This window comes from Trifolium pratense, linkage group LG6 (genome assembly GCF_020283565.1).
Source record: "Trifolium pratense cultivar HEN17-A07 linkage group LG6, ARS_RC_1.1, whole genome shotgun sequence".
NCBI lineage: Eukaryota > Viridiplantae > Streptophyta > Magnoliopsida > Fabales > Fabaceae > Trifolium > Trifolium pratense.
The window spans coordinates 7,390,623-7,417,676 of NC_060064.1; the positions used below are offsets into that span (position 1 = coordinate 7,390,623).

Below are 27,054 nucleotides of genomic sequence, written 5' to 3' on the forward strand. Positions count from 1 at the left end.
TCTTTGATAGCATGTCAAATAATTTAGATGCATGAGTTGGGTTGGATTAGTTTCAACCCTCTTACAAACAAACGACCACACTAAGATCATAAATAAGACAAACATAAAAGTCGGTAAAAAATAATGGAAAGAAATAAAAAGGAGTACTAGTACTTTAATTTTAATTTGCAATGGTTTATAAAATATTTTAATGATAACATATTTAAATAGATGATAATGCAATCATTAACCACCAGTGATTGCGATTGAGTTGGCAAATCATGTACATAATATTTAATCCAAAACACAAACAATTGAATACTCATTAGTACTACAATTAAGTTAATTACTTATTATGTAATTAAGTTAACTAACTTATTATGTAAGTATTACATTAAGTCTTACTTACCTCTATTATAATGCAAATTTGAGATGGTATACTTACTCTCACCAGCTACATAGTTTATTTAATCACCAAACTGATCCATTATTATTTTTTCACAAAATTAATGAGCATATATATATATAGTACACCACATTCCTTTGAACTTATTGTTGAAGGATATATGAATGCTTAAAAAAAACCGAACAAACGTTTGCATTATTAAAGTTGTCATGATCATGATGGCAGGTGAGAACACTTCAATACTTATTTTTAATATGGAAGTTTTACTATTTTCAAAAGAAAAAATAAACATACAAATTAAGAATCATAGTTTTTTAACAAATTTTTGGAAAAAAAATATGCCTCGAAACAGAATATTTTACGTGATTCAAGGTGCACGGCGCACCTGTTTAAATTGTGAAACAACTGTGTACAAATAATTGAGGGGACCAACTTAGCTTATAGCTGATCCAAACAAAGGACATGGAAATGGAGGGAAATTAATTTCAATTACCGAAAGCCACTTTTTTCCCTATAAAGGTAACCTTTCACAAAAATTGGCATAGTATAAGAAAAGTTATGTGGCTACATACCACATCTTATTTAAAATTTTCATAGTAAGCAATACATAACTCCTACCAATTAATTTAGTAATAAAAAGATAAATCTTGAATCAACTTATTACGAACATAATTTGGGAAGATTGATGGTTATGTGGTTAAAATTTCATTTTTTATCAGAGTTTAAACTCTAATCTCTAAATATTATATGAAATATTTCTATCAAATAAGTTATGTTCAAAATGACGTTATTTGTTATAATTTAATTGGATGTATGTAAAAATAGTTATACAATATTAGTATATATAAATTAAATTCGAACATCAATTTTTATTTTATAAAAGAAATTAATAAACAAATATAGCTCACCAACGTGGTCCGTTATAATATACCTTATTTTTCCGTTGGGCCACTTACATTACCACAGCGCTTATCTTCCTATCCCATTCATTATATTATGATGATTAATCGCGTCATTAGGGCTCTAGATTATTTAATTTGTTGCATTATTAGTTATGCGCTAAAACACTTCACAATTATAAAGTACTTCATTTAATTTATGCACACAAGATAATCAAAACAATTCTATTGTTAATTCGCTATAATCATGAACATCTTAAAAGTAAATGAAATGAAATGTAGTAGGTACTATTGCTCTTGGAACAATCTAGACATATTAAAAAGCCCATAAAATAAAACAAAACAAATCACCACTTATAAGATGCCTGACGTGGCCCTTATCCATCTCTGACACGTGTCAGTGCAACAAAGGGAGATCGCCATGTTGCTTCGCTGTATTTGAGAGCAACTCCAATCCAACACTGCTGTTCAAGATATATCCAAAATTTTGAAATAGTTAAATAAAGACACAATTATTATGTCATTCGGAAGGAACATCGCATTATATATATAAAGTGATAATTTGAATACTTGACACTTCATTTATTCATTTTAAAATGTAATTTTTATCCATTAAATTACTAGACCCAAAAAGAAAAACACCATTATTATTATTTTTTCCAAAACTAAGATAAATAATTAGAAATGAAGAACATGTAAACACATTTTATTTGTGAAAATAATTTTTAATCTTATTTCATGGTTGAACTTTAAATTATTATGATGTCTTCTACCAAATTCTACTAAAATCAAATTATTAATAATTAAATCATTGGATTCAAGTGACTAATAATTTTTACTAAAAAATGAATCATTTAGAAAAATTTATTTCGATATCTAAATGAAACAATTTTTTATTAGACTTTACTTAGCTCACACGACGAATTCTAGATTACTATGGTTCTTTATCTGAACACAAAAAAACTATAGCATTACTCTCTCCGGTCACTATTATAAGAAAAAAAAATTATTATTTTAAATTCCTTGAAAAACTTTTGTATTTAACTAATATAGGTCAGATACATTCGTTTTCTAATGAACCAAAAATGATTTTTTTGCATATTGAAAATAACCAAGAACATGTCATACAGGCTGTCATGAAATAAGATTGTTTCTTTTCTGGTTTGGTTTTTTGTTTTAAATCTTTGATTCCTCCCAATTTTGGAGCTATTATAAATAAATTTATAATATTGAAATACATTTTAACCGGTAACCGGTAACAGCCAGTTGAAAGAGTGGAAAGCAAGGCCAGTCGTTCTCCATATAATAACAACCGAAGGAAGCGAAAAACAAGCAAAAGCGGAAAATAGAAAACCACTTTCACTTCAGTTTCAGTCACTGAGAGAGAAAGAAAAGCGATTCTTTCATAAGTCATTAAACACAATTCTTCAATATGCCGATCAGAAACATAGCCGTTGGAACTCCACAAGAGGCAACTCATCCAGACACTTTGAAAGCTGGTTTGGCTGAGTTGATCTCAACCTTCATTTTCGTCTTCGCCGGTTCCGGTTCCGGTATCGCTTACAACAAGCTTACCGATAACGGTGCCGCCACTCCTGCCGGTCTTATTTCTGCTTCCATTGCCCATGCATTCGCTCTCTTTGTTGCTGTCTCCGTTGGTGCTAACATCTCCGGTGGACATGTCAACCCCGCCGTTACTTTCGGCGCCTTCGTCGGTGGCAACATCACTCTCTTCCGTGGTATCGTTTACATCATCGCTCAACTTATCGGATCCGTCCTCGCTTCCCTTCTCCTCGTTTTTGTCACCGCATCGGTAAGAAAAATTCTCCTGGTTTAAAAGTTAGTTATATTAGTTAATTATACCGTCTCTTACTATAAAAAGAAGTTAGTTATTTCGTCCGTTTCAAAATATAAATAAAAATGAATCGATAAAAAGTCAATGTAAAAGTCAACATATTTGATCTAAATTTTTACATTAAATACATTAGTTTTTATTAACTAATTTTTTCATATATTTTCAAACAAAGAAAATATACTTGTATCTGTTCGTTTTAAAATGTGTCATTTGACTAAAAAATATATTTTAAAATAAATGTTATTTACACTTTTCAATTATTGTTGTGTATAGGACTTTTAAAATATTATATTATACTTTTTTTTTTTGTACAAAAAATATTATATTATACTTTAATAAGGTCTAATTTAGTCTCCTATCACTATAGTAATGCACTGTAATTTTTTTAAAATTATATTCTATATCTTGTATAAAATTACGGTAGATCACTATGATTTTACTTCTTTCGTCCCAAAATAATTATTACAATTTGACTGTATGCATTATTTATAAAAGTTATTTTGACCATATTTTTTCTTAATATATATATAAATACAATATTAACATATGAGATTTTGTTACGGTGTGACTGCAGCCTGTTCCAGCATTCGCTCTATCAGAAGGAGTTGGAATTGGACCCGGTTTGGTGTTGGAGATTGTGATGACCTTTGGATTGGTGTACACTGTGTACGCAACAGCCGTTGACCCAAAGAAGGGTAATATTGGAATTATTGCACCTATTGCTATTGGTTTCATCGTTGGTGCTAACATTTTGGTTGGTGGAGCTTTCTCCGGAGCATCCATGAACCCAGCTGTGTCATTTGGGCCAGCTGTTGTGAGCTGGAGCTGGGCCAACCACTGGATCTACTGGGCCGGCCCACTTATCGGTGGTGGGCTTGCTGGAGTTATCTATGAAGTTCTTTTCATTAGCCACAACACCCATGAGCAGCTTCCAACCACTGACTACTAGATGGGAAATGAAATGAAATTTGAAATTGTGTATTATTGAATTTCTCTTTAATTTCTTTTTCTGTGTATGTTTTTCTTGTTTGTGTCCTTTTTTTTTTCTTCTCATTATTGAGGGTTGTTAATTTCATTTTGTGTTGAAAAAATGGTGGCCGTTGATCTTTAGTTGTACGGTTGGTGATCATGAAAATGGTTAATTTATTTTGTACATGCTTGGGTCCACCAATGAATCAATGTTATAAATTTCGGGTCTGGTTGGTTGTATGATTCAACTTTCTTTGTTTTTTTCTCCCTTCAAAAGTTTTTTTTTTATGCTTTTTCTTGCATGTTCTATAGTTAGAATTGATTAAAATGAAATGATTGTCCTTTTTTGTTTGATTTAACCCCAACTAAACATAATGGAATTGAAGCTTGTAGAAGAAAAAAGATAAGAGTTAATTAATGTTGGTATACGACAATGAGTTTAGTGAGGGAATATATATGGGGCATATGCTTCAAAAGGGACCCCATAGTATGGAGGAGAAAATGGAACCTTTTGTGTACTAGAAAATTAATGTTGCTTGCGAGAGAATGAGTGTGGCTAGAGAATGGACTAGAACCAGATTATTATCCCCTACGTATCTCTTTTTCTTTTTTTTTTTCTTTGTTATTTTGGTTACATTTATCTTATTGGTATTTTTATTGGTTACAACATTTCTTCAAAATAAATAAATTCTCTTAGTGGTTTAATAATTAATATTTTTGACTTCATATTCTATTTTTGAGCTACATATATTTTTTTTTTTTACTAATATATCTTAGCTAGCGGTGATCATGGATTCAAATTAGAACTCTAAATAAATGACCCTAATTAATAGAATGATTAGTATGTGTGAAGAAATTCCATCCATTGAAAATGCTCACACGTCCTCCGTTTTGTTTCCCATCTTTGTGTTATTGTCAAATTAATGAAACTAATCTAACGTGATAATTATAAATCTAAATAGTAATCTCTTTTAAAAGAAAAGAAATCAAAACGGTGATTTGATGTGACAGGATGAAGAAAATAAAAATTAGTAGAGTAGTGTATAGATAGTTAAGTTTTTTTCTTCCTCTAGATGGTGACATAGTGTATACTCCAACACGTTACACACATAACCATTCTTTTGAGACCTTAATGATCAGGTACGTCTATGAATATTAGTTTGACATTAACCTACAATACAACTCGTTAAAAGTTTAATGGACATGCTACGAAATACTTTTACATGATAGCTCAATATGAGTTAACTATTCCTCTATATCATACCATAAAAATGAGATGTAGTTGGATGATTTGGTAGAATACGTGGTTGGTATTGGATGATGACATAAAAATATCGAGGACCGTGAAAAATTGCCTCTCGAATGACTCACTAAATTTTGGTAACCAATTAAATCTTTTTGTTATCCTGAAAACATGCTTGGAGGGATGCTATGTCAGTAAGTCACCTTCAATACTTTGCCATGTTCTTTCGCGATGTGTTCATGATCAAATCCTTCGCAATAACTTTAATTTCCGAAAAATATTTTATATTGTCGGTGCAGTTCTCATTTTTTTCACTCATTAAATTAACACATAATTCAACTTTATAATAGCATTTTAAAAATAACTGCTCAAATGTATTGGTAACGTTCACTATTTCATCTTATGTGGGACTCCTTGTCAGGAAAACTTTCGACACAAGGAGCCGGATCAACAACCATCGGCTCTGATACCACTGTCAGGAAAACTTTCCTCATTAGGCATTGAACAACTGCACAAGTGTGCTTCAAAAAAAAAAAACTACACAAGTGAGTTTGACAGCACACTTTAACTCAAAACTTTAAGGTGTTACATCTCACTTATAAATCATTCAACATTCAGTGTTTCATCCGATGAAAGACTCAACTCACACTTGAAATATCAAAATACCAAATGTACATGTTCTATTTTCTCTTCGTTAAATTATTATTGGTTAGGTTTTTTAAGTTTTTCCTTGATACCTACGTACCAAGCAGCGGCTATAGCCTCAAAAGCAATAAGAGAACAAGGAATTAGGTAGAATAAAGTTTAGAATCGACTTAATGTAGCTTAATGAGTGTTGAAATACAGCAACTGCCATGGTTTTTTTTCTTTGTTGTGATCTCTTTTTGTTGATCCTTTTGTCATGCTATATGCCTATATTATAAATAATATTTGTCACACAATATCAATATCATATCATGTGTATCTAAATTAATATTTTGCACATGCATTAAACATTCATCAATGACAATCATGCACTAGTTCGGTTTTATTCTGTCTTTAGTTATGCATTACATACACATGAATAATAAGACACAGTACCCCCTAATTTGTAGGGGGCGGGCCATAATTCTTGATTTCACATGGTGCGAATAATACAAATGTAGAAAGCACATGCCAATACCAATAATTATTTTTCGGTGTTCATGATTTCCGGTAGATTAAGTATGCTATGGCTATGAAACCTTTTTAATTATGTTTTCTCACGTTTTATCTCCTGCATGTTCCCATGTCCTAACTTGAAAATAAATTAGTTTTAGATCCGGGCAAATGCTGCACATGTTCAATGGCATACTCACAAGAGAGGGGTGGGTAATGTTGAACATGGATGAAGCATCCAAGGGTCATGATTTAGCTGGAAGTGGAGGCCTTACTAGAGGTAGTAGTGTGAGGAATATCTTGGAGGCTTTGCAAAGTATTTGAGTGCGTGTCGTGTAGTGCTTTAGTAGCTGAGTTTTGGTAACTGAATCCGCTACTTAAGTAGAGAACTGCATGGAGTGTCAAATTTTTCATTGATAATGCACTATGCCATTTGCCAACAGCGGGCAAAAATAAAACCAAGAACATTTCTTAATATCGGCGTAAATTATGAAAAACAACAATAGTTCAGAAACATTTATTGCCAACAATCTTTTGTATCTCTAAATGCTACCATAAAACACAGGTTCTTTAGAAAACTGAGAGGATGCTTCTCCTATTGATTGAAAAGAAAATGATAATAGTATGGATCAAGACCACAAACTGTTATAGTACACAATATTATTGTCACACTCCTTAATGCTCTCATATTGCCAAAACCATGATGAGTTATCAAGCCGCTACTTTCTTGGATGTGACTGAATTGACAATGGTGGCAAACTCAGGACCCTGCATCTCAACAAGATAAACTTGTAAGTGATAATGATATTGTTAATTTGGTCAGAGAAATTATGAAGAAACCATATACCTTTAATGAAGCACCACCAACAAGAAACCCGTCAATATCTTCTTTCTTTGCAAGCTCAGAACTGTTGGCTCCATTTACAGATCCTAAAAACAGATTAATGTAATGTTAATACTATATATCTAGGCACTGCCGTGATGGAAAAATTTGACATTCAAATGAAAACTATATTCTCTATTAATCGCTGAAAACAACTTTATGCAATCGATAAGGTCAGGGGCTCAGGGCCAATCTAATATCTATGAGAGATCTATACATGTAGAACTTTACAGATGTGTATATCACCTATCAACAAATGCCAGGCCGTTCATTGATAGAAATTATACAAGAACAAATGGGCCTACAAGAATGAAGAATCCACTCACTTGGTACATACAGAATGCTCTATAGGAATGGGTTGACAGAAAAATAATGGGTGCAAAAACGGCAAAAGTTGTTTCCTCAGCACAAGAATTCATGAAATTTCCACAACAAATGAAAATGCAACTAAAGGTACAATAAAAGATTTACCTCCATAAATAATTCGTGTTTTAGATGCGACCTCAGCTGAGACATTATTTTTAAGCCAATCTCGAAGAGCTACATGTACTTCCTGAGCTTGCTCGGGAGAGGCCACTTTGCCGGTTCCGATGGCCCATACAGGTTCATATGCAATAACAATATTATCCCAACTAGGCACCACATCTGTACAAAATGGATATATTATAATCGATGTTATGGAAGCAATCAGCAAAACCAACACCTACCCTCTCTCCTTGTTTTCTCCCCAAAGAAAATTGATCATGAAGAAACATAGCTTTTACCTGCATAAGCCTTCAATTGCTGGAACAAGACATCAAAAGTTTTCCCAGCTTCCCTTTCTTCTAACAATTCCCCGATGCATGCAATCACTCCAAGACCCTCGCTCAAAGCATAGGCAGCTTTCTTTCCTATAAACTGGAGTTGATAATTTTCAGCTAATATATTATATACAGTGCATTGCTTACTAAGATACCAATCATATATTCTCTAAACTTATTGTACCTCATCCTTTTCTCCAATAACATGCCTTCGCTCAGAATGTCCGAGAATAACCCACTTGGATCCAAGGTCTTTTAGTTGTTCCACACTGCAAGAGCCGGATGATATTTATTGAGTGGCTGAGCTAAATTGTTAAATTGCAGCGTAGGAGAAAATAATTATATAAATTGCTTAAACATTATAAGGACTAAAACACATCAAGAATGGCAAGAAGGACATTTGTGAAAATAGAAAAGAAGAATATATGTATTCATCCAGCAGGCTTAACTTTATCGATTGAAAAACAAGGCCAAGATCAATTAAGTTTTGATAGGAAAGAGAAAGCTAACCTGATTTCTCCTGTGAAAGCACCACCTTTTCCCACCCAAGAATTCTGGGCAGATATTTCAATCCTATCAGTAATTGAGTTTTTCACCTGATCGATGTACACAAAGGGAGGTGCAACAACAACATCTGTACTTCTCACAAAATGGAAAAGGCTTATGAACACCAAATAAATAACAAATATATTAAAGATGTAATTAAGAAAATAATTCTAACATAAACCACATATGTAATGATATGCTTTTTTTGTGACAAAATATGAGAAATGCATTTTATTTTTATTTTTTGCACCGGAGTGAGCGAGTGGCCACTAGCGTGACTAGCCCACTAGAGACTTAGGTTAATTTAATGAGTCAGACATTTATAACCATTAATATTATGGACAGCATACTCGGTGATACACCATTTGGAATTGAAATACATTTCATCAGCATTTTGTGACGCCAAACATATTAGTAAAAGGGAAAGAAAAAAATTTCAACCCCAGCGGGTTCATTATAGATTTAAGAGTTCGGAAAAAGCATAATATAAAACTGTGTTGTCTTCTACAGCTTGTAACTTTAAAACACGTAAGATTGAAGATTGTATATGTCTCACCAACATCAGGCTCCAATTTTGCACTGTTCAAGTCAGAGATAAGCTTACTGATGGAGTCTTTTGTTCCGTTCTAGAGATAAACAACAAAAGTAATAAAAATCAGTTTAAGAGTTCAAAGAAGACTTGATTCAAAAAAAGAGTTCAAAGAAGAAAATAATATTGCATGCAACCCTATTGCTAACTGAACTGGGAATTGATAGAACCATGAAAATCATTACTTCATCTGTATTACAAGTGATCTAGTATTTAGAGCATAAAACAAAAAGAACAAAAACTACTGAACAAACCAACATAAAAAGCAAGTACCTATGTCAAAAAATTTGGTAATACTATAAGAGACGATAATGTTGTTAACTTACACAAGCTAACTGATAAGGTTAACAAGAAACTGTGAAGAAAATTCATCATACAACCAGTTATCTTGTGACTTGAAGCTTGAGTAAACTGTCATTTTGTTCCCTAAATTTATGAGGCAGTGTCACTATAGTCCTTGAATGTATTAAAATTACAAAAACATTTATGTGTGACTTTTGTTAGTAATTTGATGGACAAAAATGACTAACGAAAACACATGCTAGGACAAAACTAACTAAGGGAAAAACACATTTGGATATATTTTTGTAATTTTCATACAATCCGGAATTATAGTGACAATGTATGATACATTCAACGGTCAATATGACTGTTTACTCCATGGAGCTTTGTTTCTTACAAGTATTAAGGAGGAGTGAAAAAAGACTGGTCTTTATCATCCAGATTTGCTTCAATTGTGATCAAGGGGAAAATTGAGTTTTTTTGGTTCAGTAATATAGAAGATAACTTGTCTAGTAAGAACAAGGTACGCTAGATGGAAAGACAGGGAGACAGGAGCAGTGTTGTCAATCATGGATCGCGGAAAATAGCAGGTTCTTAGAATTCCGCGTTGCTACGATACAATAGTTCCGCTATAACTACTATTTGACAACACTTTCCACTACGCTATAGCGCCATATAATCGCTATTTGACAACACTGGACAGGACACCAGTTAGAAATAAAAAGCAAGACAATGCATTAACAAAGGGTATCAGCAGACTCTATGCTGCTAGCTAAAAAAAAAAAAAAAAGATATAGGTCACAAGTCATGAGTAGCAAAGTGGGATGAATTGAACCAGATGAAAACTCTAGAAAAATAAGCCTGATAATTACAGGGAAACTAGATTACAAAGGCCATTTATTCTAAATTCAAAAATAAAAATATAAAATGTATATAGTTATTATGATGTGAAATTTACAATCCAATAGTGTGCTGGTGTAAGAGTACGATTATTGAAACAAACAAGTCATATTTCAATCAAGTAAATGCGGCATTGGAATTGCATATAATAAGATATGTAAATAAACCACGCAAGTAGTGTAAAAGTAAAGAAGTGTGTGTGAAAGATACTTACACACTTCCAATTGCCACCAACAAAGAACTGAAATCACAAAGAAAGGAACAAAAATATCAATATACACCATACTAAGTAGCAAAATCAATAACACCCCTAAAAGATAAAGAGACAATAAATATAAACCAATAAACACAACCTAACTAATTATATGTTTGATTTCACATTTGGAGCTGTCAGAATTGATTTTTACATGTTTGGTGCTCTCGATTAAAATTGAATTTACCTCCAGAATTGAATATAACTTGAAGTTATTATTTGTAGTTTTAAACTATAAACATGATTTTTACACCGAAATTTATCGTCCAACCCAAATTTACGTAAATGTATTCAAACAAAAACCATTTTACATTCAATTACTTGTAAAATCAATTCACTCAAAATCAATTTTTGTGACCGCAGGACCAAACATGTACTAACACAGTAAAGAGAATTACATTGCCTGCCCAAATTACAGTGACATATCTATTTAGCTATAAAATGTATAAAATCTTGATTTTGATTTGAAATGAGAGTACAATAAATAAATTGGGAGAAAAAAAAAAGGAAGAAATGATAAAAGAAGAAAATAATGAAAGGAAAAGTGGAAGAGGAAGGAGTACCTTGCCGGAGCCGGCCATGGCGATAACGGTACGGGAGGGTTTGGAGGAAGAGACGGATAAACGGAGATTGGAATCAAAGAAGGAATTGGTGGGAGAGAGAGAATCGAGCTTGGGGGAAGGATGGCGGCGGAGACCAATGGAGAGTTGAGAAGCGAGTGATGTTGAAGTTACCGCCATGGAAGAAGAAGAAAGTGTGTTGTTGGAAGCAGGTGAGTGAGTGAGGTATGTATGGATCAGCTTTTTGTGTTTGGTGTGGTGAGTGAGTGAGATGAGAGAGTGCGACTCTTTTTACTATACAACAAGTCCAATGTACTTCTCTCATCGGTTACATTGAAAATTCTTGTGACATTATTAAATTTCTTTTTATTATACCTACCAATTTTCAACTTATAAACAAAAATTAATTTTTACATTCATCGAAGATTCATCGAATTAGATTTTTCTTTTGTTTTTAACCATCTGATTCTCAGAAAAAGGAGTCTGATATATAATCTAACATTTAACTACGAATTAAATAAAGGTTGACTAAAAACTTGTTTTCATCGGGATAGTACAATGGAGAAAACTATGGCATACTTGTTTTTTTCAACTTAATCATACTCAAAATTCATTCTTTCATGATAAGTTGTCTCATTATTTACGCAAAATAGAAAAACAAATATATTTTGTTATTTCTAATGAAATATTTTTTATTTTAAATTATTGCACTTTGCTAATTTTCTCTTTATAAGATGTTCATGGCTGCAATACACATGAAAGTCTGAATTTTGTGAGGACCCTTTTAATCATATATACTATCTCATTTTCCCTAAATGGTTAGATTGATCTTCTTCTTAAGGTTATATGTGTTTTGAACGGTGGTATAGTGATGAGTGTCAGTGCAACTTCATCGTATTGAATTTGCTTCATATGTTTCCTTAGGAGCTGGAATGACAACCAACTTATTCACAATATTATTCGGGAGATGAGTGGTAAGGAAATTAAAGTTTCAATCTCCTGAATTTGTCAAAGCATGTGAGAGTTGTATCAATTGTCTGTTGAGTAGAGAAGTTTATGAGTGAGCGACCATCAGACATCTATTTAGCTAACCAAAAATGTATATGTTGTCCATTGTCAAACCATGTGATTCTAGAACTTTTCCTAAATATCCACTAAGACTTTCCATGAAGAGGAATCGTAAGGTTGAACGTTGATAGAAGTTCAAAGATCCTTATTCGTACAACATTTGTTGTAAAGGGCTTTGCACCATAAATCGTCAAGTTTATTGATCATGTTCCAAAGCATTTTCATTAGGAAGACTTCATTCATCTGATGTGGACTTCTTATCCCAAGACCACTCTTAATTTTAGACAAGCAGCGGAACTCCCAACCAATCAAGTGGATTTGCGAGTTTGATATGTATCACTCTCACTCCACAAGAAATCTCTTCGAGTCTTCTCCATCTCATCACAAATTTTTTAGAAGCTTGACATACTGCATGTGATAATAGGAGATGAAACTAATTTTTGTATTTAAACATTCGTTAACCATATAAAATTAAATTTGAATAAGTTAAACAAACTATTTTAATCTTGTATTTATGATCCAAACTTGTCTTTATTTAACTATATAAAAAAACTATATAATGTATACTTAAATTTTGTTGTTGATAACTTTGCATCTCTTCTTTGTTGTCTTTTATTTTTTGCTAAATAATACTTTTGCATCTCTTTTTAAAATATTCTGCTGGTCCTTTTCATCATGGCCTCATGGGCCAGGTTTGGTAAATACCAGTATCTTTTTTGTCCCCTTTCAAAAAATATTTGCCAAATAATTGTTCATAATATTCGGCCACGTGTCGTAAGACAAATGGAGCACACTATATAGTATATCTAGATGAGAATAAAGTGGCATGAATAATTTAGCAAAATTTGTGGTGACGAGGAAGATCATTGCAGTCTTGCAGTTAACGCTTGCTTATATAAAGTATTATTTGGATCATGTTGGAAAACTTGTAAATGGACGGGACGGCAACCTTAAGCAACTAGATTAGATATATTTTGTTTTTTTTGAAGCAACTAGATTAGATATTGTCTACCGTTCCATATAATAAAAGATTTAGACTCTTTAATTAAACGGTAATCAATTCAATTTTTTTTACTCTTGTGTGAAAAAAAATTGATTGGAGAGAAAAATTCGAATTTTGATCCACTGTAGTTAGGATTTCGACGCATTTACAAAGTCATGGATATTAGTACTTGTCAAAAACAAATTACATATCGTCATTTTCATGTGTCATCCTACATGAAAATGATGATATCTCATTGGATGATAAATAAAATATTTCACTAAAACAATTCTTATGCTATTGAAGATGTGCCACAATGCCGCAACACTAATATTGTGAGGTTTCTTCTATAGTGATCATTGTATCTTATGAACTTGGATTTGTCAAAGTTCTACACACTTTCGATGTGAGCAACAAACACTTGTCTTCCAAGGTGTTATAGAAGTAATATTTTCCTTTTTTTTTTTTACTAAATTAAGTAATTAAGGAGTGTCTTTTAATTTCTTTAATTTTTTTTAATTAAATTTGGGTCAAAGTTTATAGAAAGGAGATGACCTCTCATGCACTTTAACTATGATGCAATCTCGGCCCTTAACTTAATTTTATCACAATTGCAATTTTGATCATATATATATATATATATATATATATATATATATATATATATATATAATGGACAACTGTGATGTTTATTGAACTTCCTCTAATAAAAAATTCACATGAAGGATTCAAATCTTCAGCTTATAAGCCTTATATGACAACACAACCAACATTTCACAAGAATATCACAAGTTCAAATCTTCAAGAATGACACACTAGACCCGTTATATTTAATATAAAGAAATATTTGACCGGTTGTAATCATAACCTAAGTAGATGACAACCAAAATCAACTACGAATAATGGATCTCTCATTAGAAGAAATATGATGATTATTACTAGCTAGAAAATTAGTGCATTGATTGATTTCTTGAGACACATATCATGTATGATAGACGTGGATGCAGATCATCTCCACGAAAAATGAATGTAGTTAAATCTTAACCACACATTATTATTTTGTTGTAGTTGATCTTATATTAAAAAGAAATTACATAATTATATTGAATGGTGAGAATTTCCTTTGAACTCCCACCAGTCAAATCTTCATAGGATTCATGTCTGATAGATGTTTTACGTGCATGTTGATGACGAATAGATATCTATCTATCTATAAACATGAAAAATAGATCCAATTATTTTTGCCCAATTACCCGTACTCTAAATTTTGACACATCCCCTAACTAAGGGTATTTTTCGTCTTCTACATGACCTATATTTTTACTCATCTAAATTATTAAATTTCACTTCATAATTTTAAACTAACAACTAATATATATGTTCGCGCGCGTGTGTCGTGCTAGTTTCTCTAAGAAGAGGAGAAAGATAAGTCACATCATTAGTCAGGTTTAAATATGAATTTTACTAAAATGACTAAGTTAAAACTTAAGCGATAATACTAACAATGAATTGGTCCAAATTGTAAGCGTCTTGATCCTCTTAAGCATATGATCAAAAGTTTGATTTTTGACTCCCGCGTATAAAAAAAATTAGATTGAAAGAGGATAACCCACTTTATGTGCCCCACAGATTACCTGACGAAGACTAACCATCCATAATAACAGTAGAAACTTTGTACCAATATCATGATAAAAAAAAAAACTCAAGTGATTTTGTATCCCAAAATTAAACCTAAAATAATGAATATTTGATTAATGTGGTAGTTGGGATGGGAGGGGCTAGATATTTTGAAGCCCTTCCTTTCTCCTTGTTTATTTTGGTCAATCTGATTCTGATGGCGATGCCCACGGTATAGTACTCACTATACTTTATCTACTTCCACCTTAATTTCTTTCTCATCATATCAAATCAAAATCAAAATCAAAATCAACAACAAACAAGGGTAACTACTTTCTTTCCTCTACTCATCATTCTCATCTCATCCATCCATTTTCTTAACTACAAAAAATATCATGATATGATATTTATTTTTTTATTCTTAATTATTGATTGATTTTGAATCTCAGGCATCGACACCTTTGAAGACCAAAATGGAAGAATCTCATAACAACGTTGTTCCTGTCGCTCCATCTGAAACCGGTTCTGGACAATACGGGTATTTCATCTCCCTTCAATTATCTTTCATAACAATCTATTTTCTTTTTCTAAATACTAATTATTTATTTATTTATTTATTTAATTTAAGGTGTTCGCATTATAGAAGGAGATGCAAAATCATAGCACCTTGTTGCAATCAAATTTTTGATTGCAGACATTGTCATAACGAATCCCAGGTTGTTACTTCTAACTTTTGTTGTTCTAACCTATCTTTTATTATTATTCCCTTTACATTTGTTAGTTTGGATTCAAAAACATAATATCAAATTATTTCAATGGTTTTGTAACAGAATTCTGTTCAAGTTGATCTTGCTAATATGCACGACATTCCTCGCCATGATGTTAAGAGGGTACGAATTACGCACCCAACAATTTATTTTTTATTTTGTTCGTATATAGACGAAGTGACAATCACCACCGGAAACTAACACACACAACACAACTGTGAGGTCTCGGGTTTGAACTCGGGTGAAGGTGTTTAGTCTAGCAATAAGGCATTTGCCGTTTGAGCTAGGTCTTACGGACACACACCCAACAATTATATTAACAACTATCATTTTATCTATAATCATTCTTTTAGTATGTACTTCAATATTTTTAAATTGTTTTGGATTCATGATAAACAAATCATACATATATAAATGTGGTTTAATTTCCACTTCTGCATAATGCCATAATCTATATTTTTGTGGCATTTATTCATTTTAATCTCTATTTTGAATCAGTTCCACTTTTTGATTGTATGCAATGCAACTTATTAAGACGAGAAGTGAATATACATAAACAATAGTGCCTGCTTGATTTTTTCCTTCTTTCCCTTTGCGATTTCTTCTGTTTTCTGGTGTGTTCTTTAGTGGAAAAGCTAGCATTTATTTAGCACTGATGAGTATATTGTTTTTTCCGCCATTCATTTCCAGGTTATCTGTTCCTTGTGTAGCACCGAGCAAGATGTAAGTGTCATACACGGCCTAATCGAAATTATAGCAAAGATTTATTTGACGTGTTTAGATTTCTTACACTATCAATTAATCATAACCGTTGAATTATTAAAGATATTTGACTTTAATCATATCTGCCTTAAAAAGTCATACAAATAATGGTTTGCGATTGGTTGACAAAGTAAAAAGTTTTACACCGACTTTAATCCTTTTTTATTTTTATATTTCTACTTTGCAGGTTCAACAGGTTTGCATTCAATGTGGTGTTTGCATGGGTAGATACTTTTGCTCCAAATGCAAGTTCTTCGATGATGATGTTAGCTTCTTTTATCTCTCACTTTACTCCTAAGATCTTTAGTTTTTCTCTCTTTGTTCAGCATAACTGAAAAGCTACTTGTATTTTCAGGTATCAAAAAAGCAATACCATTGCGATGAATGTGGCATATGCAGGTTCGAAAATTTTCATTCCTTTAATGTTAACTTAACTGTTACATCTTGGCAACCATAACTGTGCTTTATTATTTGTATTTTGATGAGCTATGCTTTGATTATCACAGAACTGGAGGTGAAGAGAACTTTTTCCACTGCAAGAAATGTGGTAAGCTTTTGATTGAACATTGCTTCCCCAAAGCAACAAACCCTTTTACCTGTGTCAGTTCAGTATTCAAACTGAGTGTTTCTCTAACGAAATACCTTGTCAATTGTCATGATCTCTTACTGTCGGTAGATTGTTGCTATTCGTCGTCGATGAAGGATTCACACCGTTGTATTGAAAAAGCAATGCATCAGAACTGCCCAGTTTGCTTTGAGGTAATATTGGTTGGAAAAGAAACCTAGGATATCTCTACGTAGATTTCTTTTTCAGACTGTACAAATCAGTTGATCCACTCTTTTCTTCTGTGCAGTTTCTTTTCGATACAACGAAAGATATCACTGTATTGCCATGTGGCCACACCATACACTTGGGTTGTGTGAGAGAAATGCAAAAGCATTGCCAGTTAATGTTACACACGATTAAAGGCTCTTCAATTGATGTATGCATGTTGAAAATTGTCTTCTCTATATTAAATATTCGTAATTTTGCAGGTATTCATGCCCTGTTTGTTCAAAATCATTCTGTGACATGTCGCGTGTGTGGGAAAAAATGGATGAGGAGGTAACTCTACTTGTTTCACAATCTAGTTAACCAAGTTATCATGATTTACAATAATTTCATTCGTAAGTAGTTATTTGATTTGTTAATCAGATGAGCATAACCTTTAACTTATTTGCATCATAAAATTTCAGCTTGCATCGACGCCTATGCCTGAAATGTTTCAAAACAAGATGGTATATCAATTTTGCAAATAATATTTTTCTGTTGCTGGGAAAGTGGTTAGCGTATAAAACCCTTAATATATTTGTTACATGTGACTAGGTTTGGATTCTATGCAATGACTGCGGAGAAACATCTGAAGTAAAATTTCATATTATAGCGCACAAGTGCCTTAAATGCAAGTCCTACAACACCAGAAGGACACAAGCCGCGTCTGCACCGTGCTTGTCAAGAATGGAAGAGATGGTTAGATGAATAACTCATAAGATCAAGTTCAAGATGCTTTCTTATTTGAAACAGCTGCTGAATATTTCAATTTGTTAACTTCATGCGGGAACAAAAGGAATCGTGCAGAATAACCAACCTTATTGTTAAACATGCATGCAGTTGCAAGGTTATCATTTATCAGAAGAATGCTAAGTGCATACGTTGATTTCAGATTTAGGTCAAAGCTTAATGCGCTTAACCAAATTTAAATTGTGATGACGTGACAATTGTTTAGTTGGTACGGCGATTCCATGCCTTCTTAAATGTAGTTCTGTTGATTCCGCAATCCGTTGAAATGTTTCGCTAAGTATTATTATTAAGATTGCCAACCTTCTCTCTCAGTAGATGTTAGCAACCTCTAATGTCTTGCAAACTTGATTAGTTATTTTTTTTTTGTAGAAATTTGCAACAAGCTTGCTCCTGCTGTAAAAAGAGAGGCTTGCTTTAAAATAAAAAATGAAAATAAAAAATATTTTCTAAACTGACAGAAATGTCGAGATTGCTAGTGTCGGAGGCTATAATCGATGTTTGAACTTCGGTCCCTCCACTTTATGTGTGTGAGTTTCCGATAGATTACCATTTCTTCTATCACCAAAAAAAAAACAACTAACTAACTTGGACTAACAATTAATTATAAATTCGAATTTTAAATTAACGAGATTGAAATGTCCGATTGTCGAAATTCAAATATTTTCAATTGTTTGTCCGTTTAAGTAAAATATAGAAAAAAAAAATAAACATTAAAAAGATTATAGAAAATTTATTAAAACAAATTATCAAAAAAAATAAAATAACAAGATTATATATGAATCTATGCTTAAAAAATAAAAATAAAAACATAACAAAAAATATTATAGAAAGCTTAGTAAATAAAACTAAAATTATAGAAAGAAAAAATTATAGAAACAATAACATGAATACGTCTAAGATTTTGGTTTCAATCCATAGGTTTCGATCTTATCTATATCCTCGTGATTGATCGGACTGCTTGTGTTGTCTCGCAATTATCAAAATTTAATTTAATTAAGATTGAAGACCCATTTTACTCCATCGCAAATTTCTGACGGAAAAATTAAGTCCCTGACATTTTCATATTAGGGATAAATTAGTTTTATATTTGTTATAACCGAAGGACTAATATGTCCCCGATATAAAAATGTCAGAGACTAATTTGAATTTTATTTTTATCAAGTATTTTTTTAAACATTTTTTATTAGACATTAAATTATCTCGTAAAAAAGTGATTTTGTTTGCTTATAATATGGAACGGAGTGAGTACTACCAAAGTAGTAGTAGGTAGTATGACGATCGACTCTGCAAGTGCACATAATCGCTACCAAGTAATAAAGTGATAAGTTTATCGTTCTCCACAGGGATTGTGCCAAAATTACTAGTTTCACTTAGGAAAATGGATAGTTGTCTTCGCTTTGTTTGTTTGAAAGGTATCTTTGCGGGTAATAGTAAATGACAGGAAATTAAAGACAGAAAATAAATGACAAGAAAATTAAATATTGTGTGTGTGACCACACGGGGTGGTTAAGTGTGGTCAGATCCCTCGCTTACTCCTGCTTGGTGGTTATTCCCTTGTCTCACTCTATTAGGAATTAGACTATTAAAAATAGGTTCAAAAACAATCGTTCCTTATTTTTATTACAAACTGTTAAGAGCCTAATTAGTGGTTACCCTTACTCTATTTAAGTTTCATCGCCCCAGGTTCCACTTTTTTGTTAAAAACGTTGGTATCATTACCTTAGTGGCTCCATGTGCCATAAGCCGTCATGTGTGCCTCTAACTAGTCCTAACTCTGCCTCAGGTAGAAATTATCGTTCTTTTTAATCCTATACTAAGACCTCAGATACTGAATTTAATAGTCTTAGTTGGACCTTAGCACACCGTCTTTCATTCAGGATTACTAGCTTCGTTTCCTATGTGATATCCATTAGGTCCTTAGATTTTATTCTAATGTGATCAATATTAAAATAAATATAAAACCAAACGATAAAGGAGTTTGAAAACAGAAACAATTGAATTTATACCCAAATTGTACAAAATACAAAACCAAACATTCGTAAGGGAGTTCCTCGACTCCACCTAACCTAGGAAAAATAAATTACAAAGACAGAAAGGAAAGAACCTTATTGGCCTTGGAGTTCCTTGGCCTCCTCTTTAGAATTCTCCTAACTCTCTTGTGAATATTCAATGTCTCTGAATATTTGTGAATGAATAATAGTGAAGGAGGAAGACTCTCTTGTGTATAGGCATGGCAACAGAACCCGTACCCGCGGGTACCCGCCCGAACCCACCCTGAGTTTGACGGGGAAAAACCGATTTGACTGGGTTTGGGTTTTCCCCGATTTCAAAACATGGGGGTGGGGCGGGTAACGGAGATATTGGTACCCACCCCGAACCCGTCCCCGAACCCGCCCGTTTATATAAAATTACTATATTTTGGAATATTGGTTTGTACCGGTACTATTTTATGGTTTTGATAATTTTGGTTTGATATTTTGGAATATCATTTCATTTGTATGTTTAATGCATTGAAATTTTGGTTTGTACTTTATTATTTGAAATTTTTTGTATTGTATGTATGTCAACGTTTAGGAAAATTTTGGGTTCGGGTAAGGTTCAGCAGGGCAAGGTTCGGGGATACCCGAACCCATTTGGGTATACCCGAACCCATTTGGGACGGGGATTGGGTTCAATTTTTCATCCCCGTCGGGTAATGGGCGGAGAACGGGTATTTATCAATGATTCGGGTATGGGGAACGGGGAAGGTAAAAACCGTATCCGCGGGTACCCATTGCCATGCCTACTTGTGTATTTGTAATTGTTAAAAGTTGTGTGGTAACAATTGAAAATTAACTATATTCTAATAATATTATAAAACATATTTTAGTGTACCAATACACTTAAAACACTTAAGATGGGCTACATAACCCAATCTTATAGAATGGGTAGCCAAGTTCTCACCTAAAAACAAAGACTATTGAAATGATTATTGGAACCAGCTGGCACAGCTCAACAGAGAAAGGAGATAAAACTAACACAACATTTATTTCAGTAATGAAACTATTTTGTCATAATATAATTGAAAATGAACAAAACTTGACCATAGTATGTCATGGTTGTTTAAAAAAGAACAGATCCTCATTCAATCCATTATTTATGAAAACAACTATGAGAAGTTTGTGCTATTTCAGACATAATCTCAATCAAGTGCTGATTTTAAGGTGCGGGTTAAATTTTCCAGAGCTTTCAATCCCTCTTGAGGCGATTTGGCTTCACCAAGCAACTTCACCATAGCACTGCCAACAATCACCCCATCAGCTCCCCATCCCACTATCTGTAACAAATTATTTGATTAATCGATTATTTAACCAAATAGAAGTAGATGCATACTATAGTAATATGGACAAAGTACTTACCTGCTTCACATGCTCAGGTGTTGATATCCCAAAACCAACTGCCACAGGCTTAGTTGTTGCCTTAATTTATAAAACAAAACGAAAAAAATAGTCAATGAAGAGCATAAATATTAAGATTCGCTAAGTTCTATTGTATACGATTGTTTCAATCTTAGTTGATTAGTTATGACCTCTTGAAAGGAAAAAGAATGGGGAATATAGGGGGGGAGGGGTCGAAAACGAAGGGAAAGCAAATTTGAACTGGATTTGGGTTCCTGCAGTCTACTGTCATAAGATTCAGATAAGTTGGATTAGATCAAATGAGTAATTTAACTTGGCGAATTGGATTTAAAATATAAATTCAGAATTTGAGCCATTTAATCTTCATCTAATAACTTCAATCTCATGACTGCAGTAACTGCAACATATTTTGGCAGTGTGCAATTCAAATCCCTTATCGGAATGAACAGAGACAAACCTCTTTGATATCCTGCAGAAGGGCCTGAACTTTACCACTAACTGATGCCCGGGCTCCAGTGACACCCACAGAGCTCACCTGTAAATTCAATCAACAAATGGTTACTCGGGGGCACACAATGATCTGAGAAATTTATGCAAGATATTTTTGGTTTTCATCATATCCTATTTCTCAAAAATTGGCACCAAGTTAACTTGTTATCACTGTCAACTTCCTAGCTCAATTTGACAGCTAAATGATTTGTTTGAAAATAAATATCTTGATCTAGCCTAAAAAATTAAAAGTAAACATTTGAAAACTTCAACGTGCAGTAAAATAACTGAAGTTGAACAACATTATAAAGAATTATTTCGAAAACCTTTGTCCTATAATCCTATTCCAGCCTAGTAAAAACTACAAAAAGCAACCTTGATGGCAGTCAGTGGGTGAATACTGAATAGCTCATCTTATACACACATTAAACTAATAAACTGTTAAAAATAAGAGGAACAAAAATAAACATATAAAAAAGAAGATAGTATGATTGATAAAAGCTCTTACAAGATACACAAATCCATCTGCAGCATCAACAATAGCTTTCATCCGGTTTGTAGGAGTGGTGGGTGTTGTGAGGAGTACCTTGATGACATCAAAGTAGCAAATATACCAAATCAACTAACTATAGCCATGTGCACATAGATTAATATAGCCACACACATAATAATAAATACACATATTACAAAATGTTAAACAAAATATACCACCATTAAATTTATAAAGTATAACACGGGAAAGTACAATTATGTTTCATAACAAAATTTCATGGTCCAATCACCACCATGCTTTCTCCGTTATGTTAAATAACTTATGGATTTCATATTTATAAATTCATATTACAAACAAATAAAATGAGGTGCGACATTGTTTCTCAATCATTATGATCAACAGTATAAGGGTTATCCACATGAAATCCAGAAACAAAGCAAAAGAAAGTTTCAAAAGTAGGCAAACCAGTTCAATTCCATTCTTCTTAGCTTCTTCCCTTAAAGTTTCTGTCTCCTCCAGAGGAACATCAGGGACTACAAGCCCTGCATGCGTATGGGAAAGAAAAGAATATATTATCCTGACTAGAAAACCGGATGAAAAAGGGAAAACAACACAAACAATTTTTTATTTCATAAGCAATTTATAAGTGGACTTGGCCGATAAAGAAACCTTAAGCAGGACTTGGCAAGAGAGTGTTGAGATGCTTTTATTTTTATTCTTTATAATGATATTAAATTAGCAAAACCAAAAAATGTTGACATGGTTTATCATAGAACGTGTTCAGAAAATAGACCAAAAGTAGTGAAGCACAATGTAATTTTAATATACTACGCTATTTGTCAAACCATTACTTCAGTTGAGTCTCACCATGAACACCGGTGGCTCTTACGATGGACATAAATTTCCCAGTACCACGCTTCAGTATTGGGTTGTAATAAGTAAACAGTGCAATCGGGGTAGACAATTGTGGAATAACCTGCCAAATCAATCATTGAGAATGATAACCAGTCCATGAATCATGAATCCAAGGGAAGATACGTTTCACAAAGCAATAAGGTTTTTAAACTCCTCCTAGTTAGAATAATAGTTTTAACTTTTAACTACACAACAATGCACAAAATATCCTGCCAAAAGTTCAACATGGTGGAATACAGCATGGATTCATGGTTTTGTGAGTTTAAATAAGATGAATGGAATGAAATGAACAGATGAATGGAATAAAATATGTTTGCAGTGAGCACCCTCGTTATGAACAATAAGCATCAAATAATAACTATCTATATCTTATATTACAAAACAAACGCAATTTATATATGTTTACGAGACACGAGTGCATCAGTGCTTGCAAAAGCAGGGTAGATTTGGTTTAATCTTCACAACAAAATAGAAAATTCTGATAGTTGCTCCGCTAATTTGTCAAATAAATAAGATGATTGGAAAGAATAATAAATGAGTGGTGAATGAAAATCAATTATTGCAGCAGAACCTCCTCCTATAAGCTATAGTTATGACAGTAATATTTAACAAATGACAAATAGTTTCATAATTTACCTCCTTCAACATAGAAATAACTGAATCAAAATTGGTCCCCCTTGCTAAAGATCTTGTAGCAGCAGCCTGAACAGAAAGACACATCAGTTTGATTTGAGAATCAGACAGTGGTAAATATGCCTAGAATAGACGAAAGAATGTAACCAACCTGGATAACAGGACCATCGGCCAAAGGATCCGAATACGGTACACCGAGCTCAATAATGTCAGATCCACATGAATCAAGCACTTTCAGTGCTTCTGCTGTAGTTGAAAGGTCAGGATCACCGGCGGTGATGAATGGGATGAAAGCCACCTTCACACAAACATATATGCTTCTAAGAATATAATCATTGCATGTCAAGAATTAATACTAGTATATTCATTCATCTTGTTGCAACAAACTAAGTTGGCATCTTACAAAGTATATATAATCCTAGTAACTAATCCATTATAACCACGCAAAGATCAAAAACATGGAAAATCGAATACTTAAAACAATGGGTATAACACATTACTATATAAACCAGATACATCAATTAATCAATAAACCTAAAAAAAAACTTGTGCATATAATAGTCCCCGCGAGCTTAGCTCAGCTAGTAGGGACATCGCACTATATGTGCAGGAGCCGGGGTTCGAATCCCGGACATTCCACTTATTTACGTGTAAGGTAAAATTTCTAGCCACTAGGCTACTGGACCAAAAAAAAACTTGTCCCTATAATATGTAACGGAGGGAGTATAAGCACACTCACTTTTCCTTGTTTCTTCAGCCTGCTGAATGTTTCAGAGAGTCCAACTGTTTCCATAGCCTTGATAGCAGCCACTGGAGTGAATCTTTTAAATGATATTATTTTAGGTTTGTTGGAGGAAAAACTGACCCCAAAACGAGTCTCGGGTTTGTTCAATTGCAAGAAGCAAGATGATTTCAATGCAATGGCCATAAAAACCAATTCTCTTCCCAATTCTAATGAGGAATTGCACACATGTTAAGCTTATGGATAATTAAATGCTAAAAGCACAACACAAAAAAAATAAATCTTTATAAAAGACAAATATGTAACCACAAATTTAACTAGTATATGAATATGAAATGAAAAATATCACAAAACAATAAATTTGATTATACTGAAAAAATGCATGCTAATTGTGTATATTGATTTTACAATAGATTGTATCAAGATTGATTTGATTTATATGAAATGTGAAGTAAAAATAGAATAATAGGTTTGGCATTGGTTGAAAAATTGAATCTGATACTAATTTTTGAATGAGACGAAAGTAAAATTGAGGCGCATTAGCGCGGAATCGCGGTGGGAAGCGGAGCTCTGGTGAGACGCAGCAGGAGAGAAGAAGGAGAAAAAAGGTAAACCTGGAGTGACGTTTTCGCTGTTTGTGGTGGTCGGCGACTGTGTTTTCCGGCGAGTTGAGTTGAGTGTGACTCCAACTTGTTGTTTCAGTTTCAGACACTATGAAAGTAGGAAAAAAGAAAGATATATGAAAGTTTGGATTATTCTATTGAGAAAATAGAGCAGGGGTATGCTAATCAGTGTTCCGGGATACTTGGTTAAGGAAATAAAAAAGGAAAGTTTTGAAAAGAAAATAACACTTTTTAAATTTTTAAGGAGTTGATTGCACAAACTCCAATGCCAAATTAATATTTTTGCATCCTTAACCAGTGCCTAGGGGCACTATTTAGCATTTATATTGGTGCTTATAATGCTATTTTTTTTTACAACAGTGCTTAAAATTAATTTACACCCAAAGTATATCTATTTTTTTTTTGACAAAACCCAAAGTATAGCTATTAAGGTCCGTTTGATCTGCAAAATATAAATATTAGACAGAACAGTACATGACAGTACAGTACAAGGAGCAAAAGTTTAAGATATTGAACAAACTTTGTGTCGTACGATGTTTGGTGGACAAAATGTTATTTTGATATTTTACACAAGTTGTGTCGAGGACAAAAAGTTGTCTCGTAATTCTGTGGGGGACAAAAATTTCAGTTTTTGCCTTATCTAGTTACTATCCCAAAACTATTTATTAGATCGTGAATGTCTTAAAGTTTAAAGCAGGAGTATTTATTTTAAGTTTATTAAAACAATTTTTTTTCTAAGTAGTCTAGTGGCTAGACTCTCACACATTTAAATGTGGAGAAGTGTGAAATCCGGGGTTCGAATTCCAACCACTCCAATAATGTCTCTAGTAGCTACCATTTGAGCTACACTTATGAGACAAAACAAAATTAATTTATTCAAAATAATAAAATATTTCACACAACCCAAATTAGAAAATTACTAAAAACTTAACAATTAATCTGCAAACAAATTATTAACATTTAATGACAAAATGCTTAAAAATATATATGATGAAATTAATTTTTTTTAGACTATTTATGTCTTTGGATCAACAACATTGACGACGTCAAGGTTATTGGTTGAATCTGCATTGGATCGAATCCAAATTGCCAATTTGAGTCGAACTAATAACTCGCAAGATGAGAAAACAAATTAATGTCACATCAAACAAAGAACAATCTTGCACTTATTTGGTAATTTCAAATAATCTCGCACTTTAACATACATTTACCTTAGATGTTTTCTCCCTTTTTCTCAATATTAATTGCTTTTGTTTTCTTTCAAAAATGGGATGAAGTCACCCAAAAGTCAGATGAGATAGCGCATATCTCTTATCCTGGGCATGCAACAGTGTTAAAACTTTTAGGAAGAGTTTGTCACCAATTTGAGTCTCATAGGATTTGACAGATTAGTCTCTGCAGTTACGCTCAGAGAATACCTGATTTACGAAAAAAAAGATATTGTTGGGTGCCAATATTTTATAAATAACTTCATTTTAAATTTAAGGATTTAATTGATATGCACCGACGGTGTAAAATAATTTTACACTGTCAACCAATACCAACCATGTTTTCCGCCACATCACCCCACTTCATCCCACTTTCTTGATATGACATGGCAATATAATGGTTGTTTATTGGACGATGGTGTAAAACTATTTTACACCGTCGATGCATATTAATTAAACTCTAAATTTAAATCTATTTTAAAATAAATTAATATA

General features: G+C 32.8%; 4 protein-coding genes across 8 annotated transcripts; 2 read left to right on the plus strand and 2 right to left on the minus strand.

The window, feature by feature from the left end:
- Positions 1–2,307: 2,307 nt before the first annotated feature.
- On the plus strand, positions 2,308–4,356 carry LOC123893213 (probable aquaporin TIP-type). Its single transcript, XM_045943149.1, has 2 exons — positions 2,308–3,097; positions 3,714–4,356. Exons 1-2 carry the CDS (start codon positions 2,717–2,719, stop codon positions 4,086–4,088), a joined length of 756 nt encoding a protein of 251 aa, XP_045799105.1. The 5' UTR covers positions 2,308–2,716; the 3' UTR covers positions 4,089–4,356.
- A 2,585-nt stretch (positions 4,357–6,941) lies between these two features.
- Positions 6,942–11,669, minus strand: LOC123888725 (triosephosphate isomerase, chloroplastic). Its single transcript, XM_045937869.1, has 9 exons — positions 11,305–11,669; positions 10,703–10,729; positions 9,274–9,343; positions 8,682–8,805; positions 8,356–8,440; positions 8,136–8,268; positions 7,843–8,016; positions 7,336–7,418; positions 6,942–7,256 (listed from the first exon to the last, which is right to left on the minus strand). Exons 1-9 carry the CDS (start codon positions 11,479–11,481, stop codon positions 7,200–7,202), a joined length of 930 nt encoding a protein of 309 aa, XP_045793825.1. The 5' UTR covers positions 11,482–11,669; the 3' UTR covers positions 6,942–7,199.
- Positions 11,670–15,089: 3,420 nt separating this feature from the next.
- LOC123890590 (E3 ubiquitin-protein ligase RZFP34-like) lies at positions 15,090–18,314 on the plus strand. 3 transcript variants are annotated; one of them, XM_045940230.1, is made up of 13 exons: positions 15,090–15,293; positions 15,418–15,506; positions 15,597–15,684; positions 15,799–15,858; positions 16,426–16,458; positions 16,685–16,762; positions 16,853–16,896; positions 17,004–17,044; positions 17,174–17,256; positions 17,352–17,443; positions 17,533–17,602; positions 17,734–17,775; positions 17,864–18,314. In XM_045940230.1, exons 2-13 carry the CDS (start codon positions 15,442–15,444, stop codon positions 18,014–18,016), a joined length of 849 nt encoding a protein of 282 aa, XP_045796186.1. In that variant the 5' UTR covers positions 15,090–15,293; positions 15,418–15,441; the 3' UTR covers positions 18,017–18,314. The 3 variants fall into 3 exon arrangements, with proteins under 3 accessions (XP_045796186.1, XP_045796185.1, XP_045796187.1); XM_045940231.1 differs by having other exon boundaries at positions 15,125–15,275; positions 15,416–15,506; XM_045940229.1 differs by having other exon boundaries at positions 15,117–15,293; positions 17,004–17,256.
- Positions 18,315–21,066: 2,752 nt separating this feature from the next.
- Positions 21,067–25,485, minus strand: LOC123889900 (tryptophan synthase alpha chain, chloroplastic-like). 3 transcript variants are annotated; one of them, XM_045939408.1, is made up of 10 exons: positions 25,343–25,485; positions 24,726–24,937; positions 24,138–24,284; positions 23,990–24,055; positions 23,306–23,414; positions 22,904–22,980; positions 22,454–22,531; positions 21,914–21,991; positions 21,457–21,516; positions 21,067–21,374 (listed from the first exon to the last, which is right to left on the minus strand). In XM_045939408.1, exons 2-10 carry the CDS (start codon positions 24,912–24,914, stop codon positions 21,240–21,242), a joined length of 939 nt encoding a protein of 312 aa, XP_045795364.1. In that variant the 5' UTR covers positions 24,915–24,937; positions 25,343–25,485; the 3' UTR covers positions 21,067–21,239. The 3 variants fall into 3 exon arrangements, with proteins under 3 accessions (XP_045795364.1, XP_045795367.1, XP_045795366.1); XM_045939411.1 differs by having other exon boundaries at positions 24,726–24,796; positions 25,343–25,479; XM_045939410.1 differs by having other exon boundaries at positions 24,726–24,807; positions 25,343–25,479.
- Between the last annotated feature and the right edge of the window lie 1,569 nt (positions 25,486–27,054).

What these genes read in the sequence shown, in the direction of transcription:
- LOC123893213 (XM_045943149.1), top strand. Translation starts at nt 2,717, where the DNA reads ATGCCGATCAGAAACATAGCCGTTGGAACTCCACAAGAGGCAACTCAT. An exon ending in TCGTTTTTGTCACCGCATCG is followed by an intron (nt 3,098 to 3,713) that starts GTAAGAAAAATT and finishes GTGTGACTGCAG; the next exon opens with CCTGTTCCAGCATTCGCTCT.
- LOC123888725 (XM_045937869.1), bottom strand. Translation starts at nt 11,481, where the DNA reads ATGGCGGTAACTTCAACATCACTCGCTTCTCAACTCTCCATTGGTCTC. An exon ending in AAAATTGGAGCCTGATGTTG is followed by an intron (nt 8,806 to 9,273) that starts GTGAGACATATA and finishes TGAGAAGTACAG; the next exon opens with ATGTTGTTGTTGCACCTCCC. An exon ending in GCAATTGAAGGCTTATGCAG is followed by an intron (nt 8,017 to 8,135) that starts GTAAAAGCTATG and finishes CATTTTGTACAG; the next exon opens with ATGTGGTGCCTAGTTGGGAT.
- LOC123890590 (XM_045940229.1), top strand. Translation starts at nt 15,442, where the DNA reads ATGGAAGAATCTCATAACAACGTTGTTCCTGTCGCTCCATCTGAAACC. An exon ending in TGTGTAGCACCGAGCAAGAT is followed by an intron (nt 16,459 to 16,684) that starts GTAAGTGTCATA and finishes TCTACTTTGCAG; the next exon opens with GTTCAACAGGTTTGCATTCA. An exon ending in AAATGTTTCAAAACAAGATG is followed by an intron (nt 17,776 to 17,863) that starts GTATATCAATTT and finishes ACATGTGACTAG; the next exon opens with GTTTGGATTCTATGCAATGA.
- LOC123889900 (XM_045939408.1), bottom strand. Translation starts at nt 24,914, where the DNA reads ATGGCCATTGCATTGAAATCATCTTGCTTCTTGCAATTGAACAAACCC. An exon ending in AGAAGAATGGAATTGAACTG is followed by an intron (nt 22,532 to 22,903) that starts GTTTGCCTACTT and finishes GATGTCATCAAG; the next exon opens with GTACTCCTCACAACACCCAC. An exon ending in CACCTGAGCATGTGAAGCAG is followed by an intron (nt 21,375 to 21,456) that starts GTAAGTACTTTG and finishes AATTTGTTACAG; the next exon opens with ATAGTGGGATGGGGAGCTGA.